The 15,918-nt window shown below is 38.3% G+C and overlaps 1 protein-coding gene across 1 annotated transcript; it reads right to left on the minus strand.

Moving 5' to 3' along the window:
* Positions 1-89: 89 nt before the first annotated feature.
* On the minus strand, positions 90-8,784 carry LOC311211919 (protein SPO16 homolog; the record flags this gene model as incomplete). Its single annotated transcript, XM_084290932.1, has 5 exons — positions 90-209; positions 1,597-1,675; positions 3,377-3,545; positions 4,586-4,679; positions 8,716-8,784. 5 exons carry the CDS (start codon positions 8,782-8,784, stop codon positions 90-92), a joined length of 531 nt encoding a protein of 176 aa, XP_084147058.1.
* Between the last annotated feature and the right edge of the window lie 7,134 nt (positions 8,785-15,918).

Here is a 15,918-nt window from a genome sequence, read left to right on the forward strand (position 1 = left end):
GTCTTTTAAATGCAATGGTATATTTTAAGAACATTCTATATTTTGTTCAAAATGTAGCTGCTATATTTATGAATAAAAACACCAGTGAATTAATTACAATGCAACTGGTATTCCTGAAGCATCTTCCAAACTGGACTGTTTTCCATTATGTGGGCTTTTGTCATTGCCATTTTGTAACGAATAGCATCTGCACACGGCTTGGAAGTCATCTTAGAGGAAAGAAAAACATTACAAGTAGGTAACAATTCTTTTTAGATAAACAAATGTTCAATATCTTAATTTTCAAATAGTACAAATGTATTTATCATAAAGAAATTTTAATCCTGTTTTCTGAAGTAAATGTTTAGAAATAATGATGGGATGTATTCCTTTAGCTGCAAGACCAGTCCTGAAGTAACTGGTTCCATCAGCATTGCTTCTGATTATCTTGATACTATTTCAAGAGAAGTTGATGTGATAGCTCAGGACTAGACTAGTTGGATGGTATTGTTCCCTTGGCCTATGTTAGAACAATAAAAAAATATTTTTTAGGTCCTATGACAATTAGTGACTCTCATGCAAGAGGTCATTAAGTTGGCTCTATACTGCATTCACAAGAAATAATGTAGTGGCAACTTGTAATATGTACTATGTCCCTACAATTTGTAGTATGTACTATGTCACTTCTTACAGGGCTGTCCTGTTGAAATCTGGCGTACTCATTCTGAACAAGCAGAAAAGCACATTCAAGTTTATAGGATCAACAGTAATCTTAAAAGCTTTTAAATTAATGCTTCATTAAGAGATGAGACCACAATAGAGTCCATAAAAAGTTAGAAAAGTACAACATTCAACCTTGTAATAAGTGTTTAGCAACTCTTCACATATAATAAATGAGATGTAGGTTACACACTTAAAATGATGAATACTCCAAACAGGTTAATACTAACTATTTTTAGATAAATTCAGGAAAGGATAAAACAAATTCATATTTGATTTCTAACATGCTATCGAACCTACTTTTTAAGTTTTGGTACATGAGATGCTTCTCATATTGTTATAGTTAGTGTGCAAGTTAAAATTCTTGTGGAAAAAAATGTTCTTAAAACCAGATTAGTGAACATACTCTAATAATGTGTATGTGTACAGGATGTGTTGCTGTTACAGACAAATTACACTTGTTAAGCTATAAGAATAACATTATTATGTGCATCATTTAAAAATCTACAGGTAACCAGATTTTTCAGATAGTGATTTTACTTGAAGAAGCCATTACATACTTAGATCTAATTGATGAAATCAAGACACCCTAACGTAACTGTGGTAAGTAAGAGCTGAATTAGCTCTTAAGTATCTCATTTTTCATACATGCTATTAGAAGCTTTTAAAGTTACCTTTAACAATAGTTTAAATATTTGCTTAAAGAACTGAGCAACAGTTTTACCTCAAGGTTATTACATGGATTGTGGTCAATATGACACAAAGTTCCAGTAAGGAAAACTAAGTATTTTCTAATTTATTTATTTTATTTTATTTTATTTTTCCTGGTTAATATACTTCTGAAGTACTTGAAGTTCTGAGAAGCTAACAATTTTAAGTATATGTAACTAGACTTACCTTAGCTATAGTTAGCATTAACTTAACCGTTTCAGCAGTATTATGAACTGGTATTATACGTAAATTGCTGCCCAGGAATCTGCACATCAAAATAAATTTAGGTTATTTTCTGAATGCACTTGAATTATTATGCCATAAAACTCAGAAATCACTCCCACACAATCTAAACAACTTCTATGTCTGCACCACAAATAGTTTTTATTTTTAGATGAAGAAGATTGCTTTTATCTTTAACAGTAACAGGAAAATTCATGTTGTTTGTATAAGTATCTGTACCATTTCTAAACCATTTGTTCAGCTGCTAAAAAAATACAGAACTTGAACTATATCTTTGTAGTGTGCTGTCTAAATATAGCAATCCGTATGTTAATTAGATGTGATTAAGATTTTGAGATAATTCTAAGAATTTCACGTAAAGACTTGGACCAATAATTTAACTTTATTCCAATAATTTAACCTGAAATTCATTCCCTCTATATAAATAAAGTTATTCATATGCATTCATGCTTGAGAATGGAATCTGAAGATTAAAATAACTAGTGCCAGTTGTCATTCAAGGCAGTCATAGAAGAGAGGTATCAAAGCTTAGGCAAGCACAGAGCTTCTCTCTTTAGACTTTTAGCCTAAGTATGTTGTAACAGTGACAATAAAGTTAGCATTGCTGTCATTTTCTGTTGTAGAAAATATAATTTAATCTAAAAATATAAATATCTAAAATACAATTGTCTTGTCACTATCAATTTGGCGTGGCCTGAAATGAGAAAACTATTTTTTTATTTTAATAAAATTACTGACTTGCCAAAGGGAATATATTTTCAAAATGTCACATTTGTTAGTGATCAACTCACTTCTGAATAGGCACAAAAGTAGATTGAGAATTAGCATTGCCATCAGCTGAATAATACGTTCTTGCTGAATGGTGGCAGAGCTTCTAAGAGCTCTCATGAAAATTTATTGCAATTTTCATACAAGGATAATGGATTCCTACATTTCATCCCATACACTCTGCTACTCATCAGCATTTTGGCAACGTGCCCTGGATTTAATGAACGTGGCGCTAGTTTCAAGGAGGTAAAGATCAAAGACTCCATTGGAATAGTTACTTCTTTGATGTCAAGAGTGAAAATCAACTGCAGTTAAGACTACTGTACCTACCTGAAAATAGTTTTGATTAAATGTATGGAACAGAATCTTATAACTGTTCTCAGCAGGTGCATACTGAAACATGTAAGTTTTCAGGCTTCATTAGAAATCACAGATAATATTTTAAATACACCAGTTTTAATGTCTAGTTTTATACTCCTAGCGTAGAATAACATTATTTCCATTGTTTAGCTGTGCATAGTAGACACCGTTCAAAGTGAACAGATTTTAACACCTGGTAAAGAATCTGTACTTTACAATAAAGCCTTTTCACATGAAGAAAACTTACCTGTTCTGTTTTGAAAATGACCAAGAAAAGATGCTGACAGAACTAAAAAAAAAAAAAGTTTATGAAAATTGCCTAATTTTCCAGTGCAAGAGAAAAACTTGAAAAAGGATTACAAAGCCATAAAGTGATCGAAAGGAAGATTATTTGCTGTTTTGAGGAAGATCCCTTTTTGTTAACTATGACATGTTGGATTGATTCACTCAGCATTTTTTTCATTTTCCATTAATAAACTTTTTTTTTTTTTTTGCTGGGGGAAAATAAAATTCATCTGAGTTTAGGACTGCTGAGTAAACAGTTATTTCATTTCTTCCTAGTAATAAAAAGATTGGTTTGATGTCAAAATCATACCTTCTCTGAATCCTAAACATTATATTCCATTCTTGTGGTCCATGAAGAGCAGCTGACAAAACCAAAAAACTATTCCGATGTATGTTTATGAACTTCTGAATTCTTTCTAAAAACTGTTCTTCCCCTCTCATAACTATGTCTTGAGTGTCTGCCAGTATAAATGCAACACCTATTGAAGAAATTAATATATGTCATGGAAATAACGTGATTAAGCCTTCTCACTACAAAAACCTAGATCAATAAGTAGAATTGTTATTTCAGTATTAGTTTAAAAGTCAATGGAACAAAATGTGTGAATGAATTCACAAATCTTGATGGTGAAATGCAATCATGAGATTTAGCTAGTAATTTTAAGATAAAACTACAGAAAACTCAGAGGTTATTTTCTACCATAACATCAAAAAAGCATTCAGTACACTCAAGGTATAGACATCTGAATGCCTTTGCATGCAAATGCTTCAGGAACAAGAAATTGCTAAGATGGAATGTATTTAGGACTAGTACAAAGACAGATTGAAGAGTTTATCTTATTTAGAAATAAGATTTGCTAAACAAATACCCTTTACTTTAAGATTAAGCTAAAATGTCTACCATGAAAAATGAAATTATAACCCCATCAACTAAGTTACTCTGAAAGGGAAAGTTATGTTGTAAATTTAGTAGGTTTAACAAGGAGATACAAAAGACTGGACCAATCTATGCCTTTAATCCTTATAGTTCAGGGAAGCTTTAGACTAAAGATCTTGTCTACCTGTCTAAAGCATCCACTGCTCTAAAAAGGATGGACAGGTGTTTCATGTTTGCAGTTTCAGTGATTTCCTAATCAAACCTGTTCAAACAACAAATACGCTCATTAACCCCCTTGTTACCACCAGGACTGCAAATGCAACTGGAATAATTAAAGCCAAAGATCTCAGTTCACTCTTACATTTACAGCCATGTATACTAAAAATCTCAATGGCTATCTTAGGTTTAAATGGCACTCGACAAGGTTACTCAGTTTTAACAAAACTATACTAAACAGTCCAGCTGATGATGGAAACATTCCATCCTCTGACTTAAAAGTGCTACGAAATCACAGCTCCTTGCACGACTGCATGACACCCCAACACAGAAGCTTTTATTCAGTTCACTGCAGCCTACAACAGAGCCTGACTTGGTGCATCATTAGAGATTAGGAATTTAAAAACAAACTTCAAAGTACCGTACCAGAAAGAGAAAAAATCACAGATCCAATTTCCACTGATTCTGAATAGCGAACTCGGTGTTGCTGCCTCTGTAGAACTGTAGAGATTTCATGATTCTAAATAAATTGTAACATGTTATTTTTACGTTTTCAGCCAACAAATTAAATACAAAGATTTTTAAAACATTGAAGGTTTTAGATGGAACTTTAGCATTGTTGCTTTAAAAATATTTATTCTACTTGCAATAAAAGTAGTAAAGCATTAATTAAACTTTTTCAGTTAATTAAGTTTTGGAATATTTATATTGAAAGATATGAAATCATTGAACAGCAATTTTGTATGCATACATTCAGTTTGCCACAGGAAACTTGCATAAAGCATAAAGAAGCTCAAACATTTTATATCCTATTTTTGTAAGATATACTAAAAGAAGATTTGCAGAAGTGAGGAACATATAGTTGTGTGTTTCTAAGACTCCAGTTAATTAGACTGTTATTATTTTCATGGATATCAGCATTTCATTTGGAAGATAAATCAGAAAATCTGTATGGGAAATGATTTTCATTAAAGCTTTTTGACAGTATGCAATCCAATCAGGCAAACTAACACACTGCAGTATCCAACATAATCATCTGCAGAATGGAGTGGGTTTGGATATAGTTTTCAGCCTACAAAAAGCATTTCTGCAGTACATAAAAGCTGCTCAAGCCCACACATTTTAAAGATTAGACCACTGAATCCTTTTTAACTAACATGATTTTTAGGTTACCCTTTTAAAATGTAGCCAACGTGCCATGCAAGGAGGTGTCATGACCTAATAAAAGAGTACAAAATACAGTCAGGATGGCAAGTGTACCCTGAAGGAGACAGCAACCAGCTGGACTCTTTCCAGCAGATCTCTGTCTTTTTTGTACTGGGGAGCCCAGAACTGGACACAGTACTCCAGGTGAGGCCTGACCATGGCAGAGTAGAGGGGGAGGACCTCCTTTGACCTGCCTTGACCTGCTGGCCATGCTCCTTTTCATGCATGCCAGGATCCCATTGGCCCTCCTAGCTACCAGGGCACACTGATGGCTCATGGCCAACCTGTCGTCCACCAGGACCCCCAGGTCCTTCTCCTCAGAGCTCCGCTCCAGCAGGTCGTCCCCCAGCCTGTACTGATACATGTGGTTGTTCCTTCCCAGGTGCAGGACTCTACACTTGCTCTTGTTAAACCTCACCTGGTTTCTTCCTGCCCATCTCTCCAGCCGGTCCAGGTCTCACTGAATGGCAGCACAGCCTTCTGGCATGTCAGCCACTCCTCCCAGCTTTGTGTCATCAGCATACTTGCTGAGGGCAGACACTATTCCCTCGTTAAGGTTGTCGATGAAGATGTTGAACAAGACCGGACCCAGCACCGACCCCTGGGGAACACCGCTAGTCACAGGTCTCCAGCTGGACTCTGCGCTGCCGATCACCACCCTCTGAGCTCGGCCACTCAGCCAGTTCTCAACCCACCTTACTGTCCACTCCTCTATCCCACACTTCCTCAGCTTTGCTGTTAGGATGTCATGGTAGACAGTATCGTAAGCCTTGCTAAAGTCAAGGTAGATGACATCCACTGCTCTCCCCTCATCTACCCAGCTGGTGATGCCATCATAGAAGGCAATGAGGTTGGTCGAGCACATCTTCCCCTTGGTGAATCCATGCTGACTACTCCTCATAACCTTCTTCTCTTCTAATTGCTTGGAGATGGCATCCAGAACAAGCTGTTCCAACACCTTTCCAGGGACAGAGGTGAGACTGACTGGCCTGTAGTTTTCCAGATCCTCCTTCTTGCCCTTCTTGAAGACCGGAGTGACATTGGCTATCCTCTAATCCTCAGGCACCTCTCCTGTTCTCCAGGACCTTTCAAAGATGATAGAGAGCGGTTTGGCAATCACCTCTGCCAACTCCCTCAGCACACGTGGATGCATCCCATTGGGACCCATGGATTTGTATGCATTGAGCCCACTCAGATGCTCCCGAACCACTCTCTTGTCAACCATGGGGGAGCCCTCCATTTCCCAGACCCTTTCTCCTCCCACCATGGGCAAGGAGTCCCCAGGGGGAGTCCTTGAAGCAAAGACTGAAGTGAAGAAAGAATTCAGTATCTTAGCCTTCTCGGCATCTCCCGTTACCAGGACACCCCTCTCGTTCAGCAAGGGACCCATGTTATGCCTAGTCTTCCTTTTCCTGTTTACATACTTAAAAAGTATAGCCGATGCAATCATCACACTCTGATACCTCTCACCATATTACAGATTAAGTTTCTCTTGAAACTTTTACCAACCTGGAACAGTTTACCAGCTATCCTCCCAGCGCAAGCAGACAAATAAGAATAGGCTTTAAAGTGAAATGACTCAGAAATTAATTCAAAACCATTCACCTATTTGCACAGCAAAGATAGAGCAATAACCTCATTAGCAAAACTAATGTAAGCTATCCCTGATTGTAAGTCAAAGCCCTCAGCCTCTAAATTCTTTCAAGCTAGCATGAAATTGGCCTCAGCTGCAGGCACTAATTATCAGCTCCTTGACAGCCCCTTTCATTTTACTGGGGAATTGATATTAACAGTTATAAATATACATCACTATCTGTACGACTATTTTAAGCTTAATTGCACACTTACTAAGTAATAACCTAATCCATTGTTGATACTGTACAGTAGAAAATAAAGTGTTTAGGGAGAAATTCAGACAATTAAAAACATTCCTGGAAGAATTATTTATACGACTAATTGAAAGCAGCATCAGCACAGTGCAGAAGTGATGAGTCAGGAGAACAGGCCTAAAGCAGTACAACTCAGAATAGCAGATGGCTAGAATACTAAATATGTACAGAAGTACGTAGGGAAAAATAAAAATAAAAAAGACAACGACCAGTGCTATGGTGGAAGCAACTTCACAGAATCACAGAATCACAGAATTTCTAGGTTGGAAGAGACCTCAAGATCATCGAGTCCAACCTCCGAGCTAACACTAACAGTCCCCACTAAACCATATCCCTAAGCTCTACATCTAAACGTCTTTTAAAGACTTCCAGGGATGGTGACTCCACCACTTCCCTGGGCAGCCCATTCCAATGCCTAACAACCCTTTCGGTAACGAAGTTCTTCCTAACATCTAACGTAAAACTCCCCTGGCGCAACTTAAGCCCATTTCCCCTCGTCCTGTCACCAGGCACGTGGGAGAACAGACCAACCCCCACCTCGCTACAGCCTCCTTTGAGGTACCTATAGAGAGCGATAAGGTCGCCCCTGAGCCTCCTCTTCTCCAGGCTGAACAAGCCCAGCTCCCTCAGCCGCTCCTCGTAGGACTTGTTCTCCAGGCCCCTCACCAGCTTCGTCGCCCTTCTCTGCACCCGCTCAAGCACCTTGATGTCCTTCTTGTAGCGAGGGGCCCAAAACTGAACACAGTACTCGAGGTGCGGCCTCACCAGAGCTGAGTACAGGGGGATGATCACCTCCCTATCCCTGCTGGTCACACTGCTTCTTATACAAGCCAGGATGCTGTTGGCCTTCTTGGCCACCTGAGCACACTGCTGGCTCATATTCAGCTGACTATCCATCATCACACCCAGGTCCTTCTCTGCCTGGCAGCTCTCCAACCATTCCTCTCCCAGCCTGTAGCTCTGCTTGGGGTTATTGCACCCCAGGTGCAGTACCCGGCACTTGGCCTTGTTGAACTTCATGCAGTTGACCTCAGCCCATCGGTGCAGCCTATCCAGATCCTCCTGCAGAGCTTTCCTACCCTCGAGCAGATCGACACACGCACCTAACTTGGTGTCATCTGCGAACTTACTGAGGGTGCACTCAATGCCCTCGTCCAGATCCTTGATGAAGATATTAAAGAGGACCGGCCCCAGCACCGAGCCCTGGGGGACGCCACTAGTGACTGGCCTCCAACTGGACTTGACTCCATTCACCACGACTCTTTGGGCCCAGCTATCCAGCCAGTTTCTAACCCAACGAAGCGTGCGCCAGTCCAAACTTCAAATAACGTTGCTGTTTAATCATCTAAAAGGTATATTAATTGATATTGAAAAATATATTTCCATGTATATAAAGTAGAAAATACTTCTTTCACTGCTTCTTAGTGAGTCACATGCTGCTCTTGACAAATAGTTTTGTACCTGCAGGCCTGTACTCATAATAACTGTTGTTATCCATCTTGACTGTTCCTGCCCACCACTCTCTGTCATTTTTTGTGGTTTTAATGGCTTTGCAATGAAATCTCAGCTGCCTCTCTGAAAAACAAAACAAAACAAGAAAATAGAGATAACAAATATCTTAATTAAAGAGATACAGTATTTAAGGCACAGGGATCCATTGAAGGTATGATTAACAACCAGGGCACTACCCAGTTCTCCAAGATGTTTACAGGTACCCATCACCACCAAACTGATCTATATAAAATGGCAGTTACCTATCTAAATGGCTTTTCACAAAATTTGCATCTAGAGGTGTTAACAGGGAGTGAGCACCATAAATGACTTCAAGAATACATTTCTAGAAATTTCTATAACTTATTTGATGTCTAAGGAACTTTTGCTCTGTTTTCAAAGGGCACAGCTGTTACTCTGCTCCTTTTACAGGAAAGTATTTTTAGGCAGTCTTCCCCACGCCTCCTGCCCAGCTCGGTTCAGCAGCTCTTTCCGTGGGTGGCTGCGTTTCACTCTTCTGCAAGCACTCCCCACGCCCAGGTTGGAGCCCATTTTCTACCTGGCTGAGGAGTGCTCGGGGCAGTGGGGACGCGCCTGAGGCAGCCCAAGCCCCATGCAGGGCCTGGCCCCCCTGATGTTCCCACCTGGGGCACGCCACCTTAGGCGCCAGGAGAGCTGGTTTGCACAACCCCTTCTGCCACTCGGTTCCCAATTTACATTCTAACGGAGCTTCTCCTCGCTTGAAAAAAATGGGTATTTGGCAGTGATGTAGGCCCCGGGCCCGGCGAGGCTGCAGGGAAGGTGGGGCGGGGGGAGCTGTGGCTCGTGCTTCCTGCCTTGAGGGCTCCCTGCTCTCCCACAGCAGTCCCGTGCACGGCGCTTCTCGGCCTTGCAGCTGGGCAAGGGGACCTCTGACATGAAGGGGCACTGCAGAACATGGGGCGGGTGGTGGCCCGGCCTCTCCCAGGGCCCCAACTCCTTCCTGTGGCCCTCGGGAGGAGCCGTGGCAGCTCCATGCTGGCGACGTGCGGTCGCCCAACCAGCTTTCCCTCACAGCTTCTCAGGAATGAAGAGAAAGTAACCAACATCTCCCAGCAAACAGATGACGAGCACTTAATTTACCACTAGGAAAGAGGGAACTTCTTGGCAACTGAGGAAACACTGAAGCCGGTTGCTGCCCTCTGGCTCCTGCCACGGGCTCTGTGTTGCCCTGGAGTCCGCAGGGCCATTGGCCTCTGCTGAGGTACAGGTGGGAGCCTGGACACCTAGTCAGTGTCCCACTAAAAGTCATCTAGGTCAGTGAGAGAGACTGCTGCCATACAATTATGATTGTGTGACGTATTTACATGATAAAAAGGACAGAAAAGACAAAAACCATGGGAAGATCCCAGGCAGAACAAGTAGGTGCCATAAACAATAACGGCAGTAAGTTTACTTCAGCATAGGAAAAATCTTGAGGGAATGTTTTTAACGGACAGCTAATTATGCAGCTGTTTTCTTTGGTGTTCTAAATATAGAAGTTACTATACAAATGTAAACCCAGCACCACTCTGAGAGAAAGAGGAATTCCAGAGTACTGATGCTTCTTTTTTCCATTATATATGAGGAAACAATGTTTCTTTTATACAGCAAAGAGCCATTAAAAGTAGTAAAAAATAGAACATTGATTTCCATCTCTGTTTGTTGCACTGTATCTGTATGTAGACTTGTGGTTATGTATTGAAAACTGTATTTTTACTGAAAATCTGAGATGATAGTGAAAACATTTCCTTTTAAAACTTTTTAGAGCATTTTTACATAGAAGAAAGTGACTTTAAGTATATATTTAAAAAACAAAATCAAATAGCAAGTTGTCTGGCTTGCTTAGGAAGAGAGAGTTAGACATCTTAGTGATTTAAAAATGACTTTCCACCTTCTTCTTTCAGGTGAATAATAAGCAGATTCACACCTGATGTTTACCTTTTGTTGGTCAAATCCACCAGAGAGTTTGAGTTACCCCTCACTGGAAGAGTATGGAAATGTCACACAACTATTGAAAGTAAGTCAAATACGTCTAATTCCTAATTCTTAAACTTCTGTGAAGTGTAAATGTAGGAGTCAGTATATTAAAGAAAAATAAATCCACGAGGTATCCAGGCTCCAATGTTTTTCTGGATGGCTGTGACAGGACCAATGAACTGTGAAGCCATTTCCTGTAACACAGTGGAGCCATTACCTTTTTTGACTGCTCTGACTGCATACAAAAATCAGAGTGTTGAGAACATCAGGAATTCTTTAAAAATACAATTATAAAATAATAAGGCAGTTTTATGATGAGGGTTGATGATCCAACTGACATCTGCTGATGTGATGTTTGAATTCATGCACACTGTGAATGAGTTTGTGTTTCAGTACTTTCAGTACAGAGGAATTCTGGGCTATGGAGTAGGAACTGTTGCTGAAGTAGTTGTACTTGTTTTTATAACACTATAGTGCCTTTGAATTAATATTTTGGAATATGTTTAATATGAATGAGCATTAAGTGAATTACATCAATTCTGATGGAATAGGTTGGAATAAAATGACAATTCACAATATAAATATACTTAACAGGTGAGTAGATTTTGTTTCATTCTGTGTAATATTGTTAGAAATGTACAGTACAAGAATAAATTACTACATTTTAAAAAATATGGAAAAATATAAATACTGGATTTAGGCTCCTGGGATACCAGCAGATGTCTTTTTCTGCTATAGCCATTTACTAAATATGAAGGAGTTGCCTCTTCACAGTTTACGAGTCTGTTCTCAATGTCTTTCTGTCTCAGCAGTGCCTTTCTTCAAGCTGGATTTCTAACCTTAATGCTGTATCTGGGCTGTATGAGGTTTGCACATACTGAAAATTAACCATTTCAAGAAATTTTAACATTTTACCACCAGGATATCCATCATTAGCTTAAGGTAACTTAGTACAGTAACTATACAAAAACAAGCAAGCAAAAATACATATTTGACAGTCCTACTCTCACTTTTGAGCAGTATGGTTTCTTGTTACTGACTCCATCTCTGAAATATATTTTTAAAATAGTATTTGTTACTGTTTGGAGGTCAAGTGGGCAAATGAAGCATGTTGAATCTGAAACTGAAAATAATTTTCAATCCACATCTGGAAAGTTTTCTGACGAGGTGGAGAATTGCTAGGAATATCAAGGCTGTCCTCAGCACTTGCAGTATATTCATTTGCTTCATGCAGTAGGGTAGTAGAAGCAGTGCATTTTATGACATCGACAAGAATCTTGCTTCCAGCCAGTCTGCTTGAATATAAAAACAGGCATGGTTTCAAGAAATGCAAAGATGTTCAAGTCGTCATTCAACATACTAAAAAGTGAAGGACTTTTAAAAATGATTTTATTAAACCTCCTAGTCTTCAGAAGTGTGTCATTATATCTTATTAAGACTGTTTTTACATGAGAAACAGTAGTATTTATATACTGACTGACTAGGTTTTAGTTTTGAAATAAGGTATTTGCATAATGTCGAATTATAATTATAGTTGGTTCCTGCCATCTAAGTAGAAGGCCATTTAAATAGAGCTTGGACTAAAAAAAGATGTATACTTTTTCAGTAACGTATTCTTTAGAGTATTCTTCCCCCTAAGTGTTCTCCCTTTCAAAAAGTGACTTTGAGGGATCCTGTGCTGACTGATGTTAAGAGCTAAGTACTACTTCACTACCATATCTGCACTAATTCTGTGCTTGATGTGAGTGTCCGTCCTTCTGCTTCCCTACTGAACCACTTGGATCAATGCTGTAGCCTTGAGACTACAATTGACCCTTGCAACATTGAGATTTAAGTTTTCAGCAAAGGTTCAAGTCTATGACTTCTTACAGCTGTTAACCCAGTTCTTTGTCCTTTTGGGGACATGCACACAGAGCCGCACACAAAATTCCTGGAACCTGTGTTATTCGCAGTGATTTTGACCTAAGAGGCAATTGAGGCCAACATAGGAGGCAACATTTTGCTACTTGGGACTACAGTAAAAACTCAGTTGTAAATGTATGGAGATTAAGTATCCAATTATTACTAAGTTTTGTAGACCTACTCAAGTGTTCTGCAAGAATGTAAAAAATGTGTAGGAAGAATTGTTTTGGGTTAGGTTGAAAGGAAGTATGTAGATGTACAACTGATGTTACTGAATGACCTTCAGTTCTTCTACAAGTTTGGACTCTTTCAGTCTTGAGGATTTGACCAGTGCATCAAGAGACTGATTGTTAGAGTTCTAATAATGAATCAAGAAGAAAGCAAAAGAGCTTTAAATGAAAAGATTTTTTTTTTTTTTTTTTTTTTAAACGATAAAAGACAGGGTGAAGCTGCAGCAGAGAGGAGAAATAGGGCTGTGTCTGGCAGCATACCAAGTAAGGCCTGGGCACAGAGTGAAGAACTCCTCTTAGGCAGGAATAGAAAGATCTTGGGATTAGAACTTTCATATGATGAAGATAATGGTTTAAACATTTGGATTAATAACTAATTTATGACAAGACATTCTCTCTCCCAAAATTATTTTTTCTCTGCTCTCCTAGATCATATCCTGAATGTTCTGAATCAGCACCTACTTTGATATCTGATTTTTCAGGGCAGTCCCACAGCTACTTATATTTTCTATGGATTCCTATGAGAAAACTAATTTTTCATCTTCACACACATCACCTGTCCTGTTCTCTGACAACATGATCCAATAAAAAGTACTTTTTTTCACATTAGAGGAGAGAAAGTTGGACTGAAGGTCCACTAAATGAATGGAAAAAGAAAGTCACTTTTTTTCAATTTACAGAACACAAATTAAAATTGATGGCAGCTGTCCACACATTCAATGAAGTACAATGACACAGCTTTTAAGTTACACATAGAATTTATTATTTCCATCTGTCATACACAAATCAATAAAGAATCTTCAATATGTAGCATGGGGAAAAAAGCTTGTGGGACTATGCAACCATACAGTGATTCTGAAAGCAAAAGACTAGGTTCACAAGGAATCATTTGGAAATATGGTTACTTAGACCCCAGCTGTGATTCTAATTATTAATGTCTGGAAAACAAGTAGGTTGAAAACATGCAAGCATTCAGCTTGAGAGCTTAACATGCTCCTTACTCTCCCAAAGACTGAATGGTCAAAATATTATAGGATCCATTAAGGCATGGATTACAGCTAGTGACTCAGACTTTTCTCCAAATGCACTCCATTATGCATATTTAGGATTAATCTCAATTACTAGAGCACGACAATCCAGAAAATAGGGATTTAAGTTTCTTGCTCTACCACAAAGATACAGGCAGACCTCTTGTTACAGGTACAAAATTTCACTTAGAGGTGGGTCTTATGTTCACGAGCATTAAAATTACCTCATTCTATGAAGGTAACTAAAAGTTTTTATGCTACCAACGCTGAATCTGGCATGTATGTATGTTTTGTCCTAAGCATATTGATATAATTCTACTGAAAGGCAGGATGCCATGCTGCATTCAAAGGAGGGTTATAAAAAAGAAGCAAGAAATTAAAATGATCTCACTAAACACAAGTTTAAGAAAATCACACATTTGTTTGATCACAGTAAACCCAAGGTACAAGGGTTGCAGAAATGAGGATGCTCTTCAATTTAAGTAATTTGTTACAGCCTTACTAAGCTCAGTCTTAATTTGGTTATACAAGCTAAAATTTTTATTCAGGTTACCAATCCTTCTGTTCAAATGTTTTAAAATATCCCTAGTTTTATAAATATGGATCTGATACCACTCACAGTAACTTCAGAGGGAGCTGAGAAAAAGTCAGAGTCACTTTTACTCCAGTACATAATTATAAAATGTGGTGAATTGTCTGGGTAATAGGGTCAGTCCCCACATTTGTGCATGCAAGTGTTCAGATTCACCAGAGCATTCAGTTATGTCCATTTCAGTTGTCTTCAGTTAACATTTTGAAAAAAATATTTTGGCCATTGATGTCCTTGTTAACTGTATCTAATTACTGAGGTATAGTCACCTCCCCCCAGATACTGAGGCTTCTGGTTTTGGAGATCTGATCAGCATTCATATTTTACAGTGCAATAGCAAAAGAATATTTGTTCCACGTAATGCAGAAAGTTACATTTCTCAGGATTTTGATTTCCCTAATGGAACAGTCTTCTGAGCTGGGAATTTCAGTACTAAGTCAAAGAGATTAGGGAAGCAACCTAATGGAATTCCATTATTAATTATCACATACTTTAGCTTCATCCAGATGGTTCATCAAGATTAGAATCTCATTAAGTTGAGAGTACCATCTAAAAACACGAGTATGCATAGTGCTTGCCCCCAGTGCCAGTTCCATTACCCTTTCTGAGAAGTGAATGTTAACCTGAAAGCCAGTCTGCAAATGTTTGAGCAGATTTACTCATGTTTGCAGAACTGTAGCCTAATTCACTGTACAGTGTAGATGATGTATAGCAAGTAAAAAAGAAAGGTTAAATGCAAGAATAGGTGTGCATGTGCATGCACGCATTGTTTAGCTTATTCACCTATTAGTTATCAAAGGTAAAAAATATGTGTATATATATATATATATACACACACACTGAAATCACAATTTTTCCTCAACTGATATCTGCGTTTTATATAAATCATTTTCTTCCATGTTTAGTTTCCTTAAACACATGTAGTAGTTGCCAATAGAAAGCTTGGTGTTAAATGAGCAAAGAATGAATTTGAGCTGTAATTTTTCCAAAACAATATACATTAAAGCTTATTTTTGAAAAACAGCATATATAGCTTATAGCTATAGTGTTCAAGAGATACAGGTGAAAACCACTATGGATTTTCTGCAAGAGATTAAAACTTCTAATTATATTGGATTTCAAATGTAAAAGCCTCTTTCCATGGAACCATCTATTGTAGCAAAGCTGCTGCTTCTGATTCTCTTTTGTCTTTAGTTCCTGTGTAGTCCTGGCAAGAATGTCATCTATCATAGTATGAATGTTAAATCACTCCAGGCATGAAATATTAACAGAATACATACAATTATGACTCCTAAATTGAAGTCTTTCTAGCTGCAATTTGTCACCATTCCAATTGTACAGTATTATAGGTTAGAATAAAACTAGAATAGTAAGAAATACAGATATTGGAAAAATAGCATTTCTAGTACATGCATTTAATATAGCT

Source organism: Netta rufina (assembly GCF_964035555.1).
Source record: "Netta rufina genome assembly, chromosome: 8".
Lineage (NCBI taxonomy): Eukaryota > Metazoa > Chordata > Aves > Anseriformes > Anatidae > Netta > Netta rufina.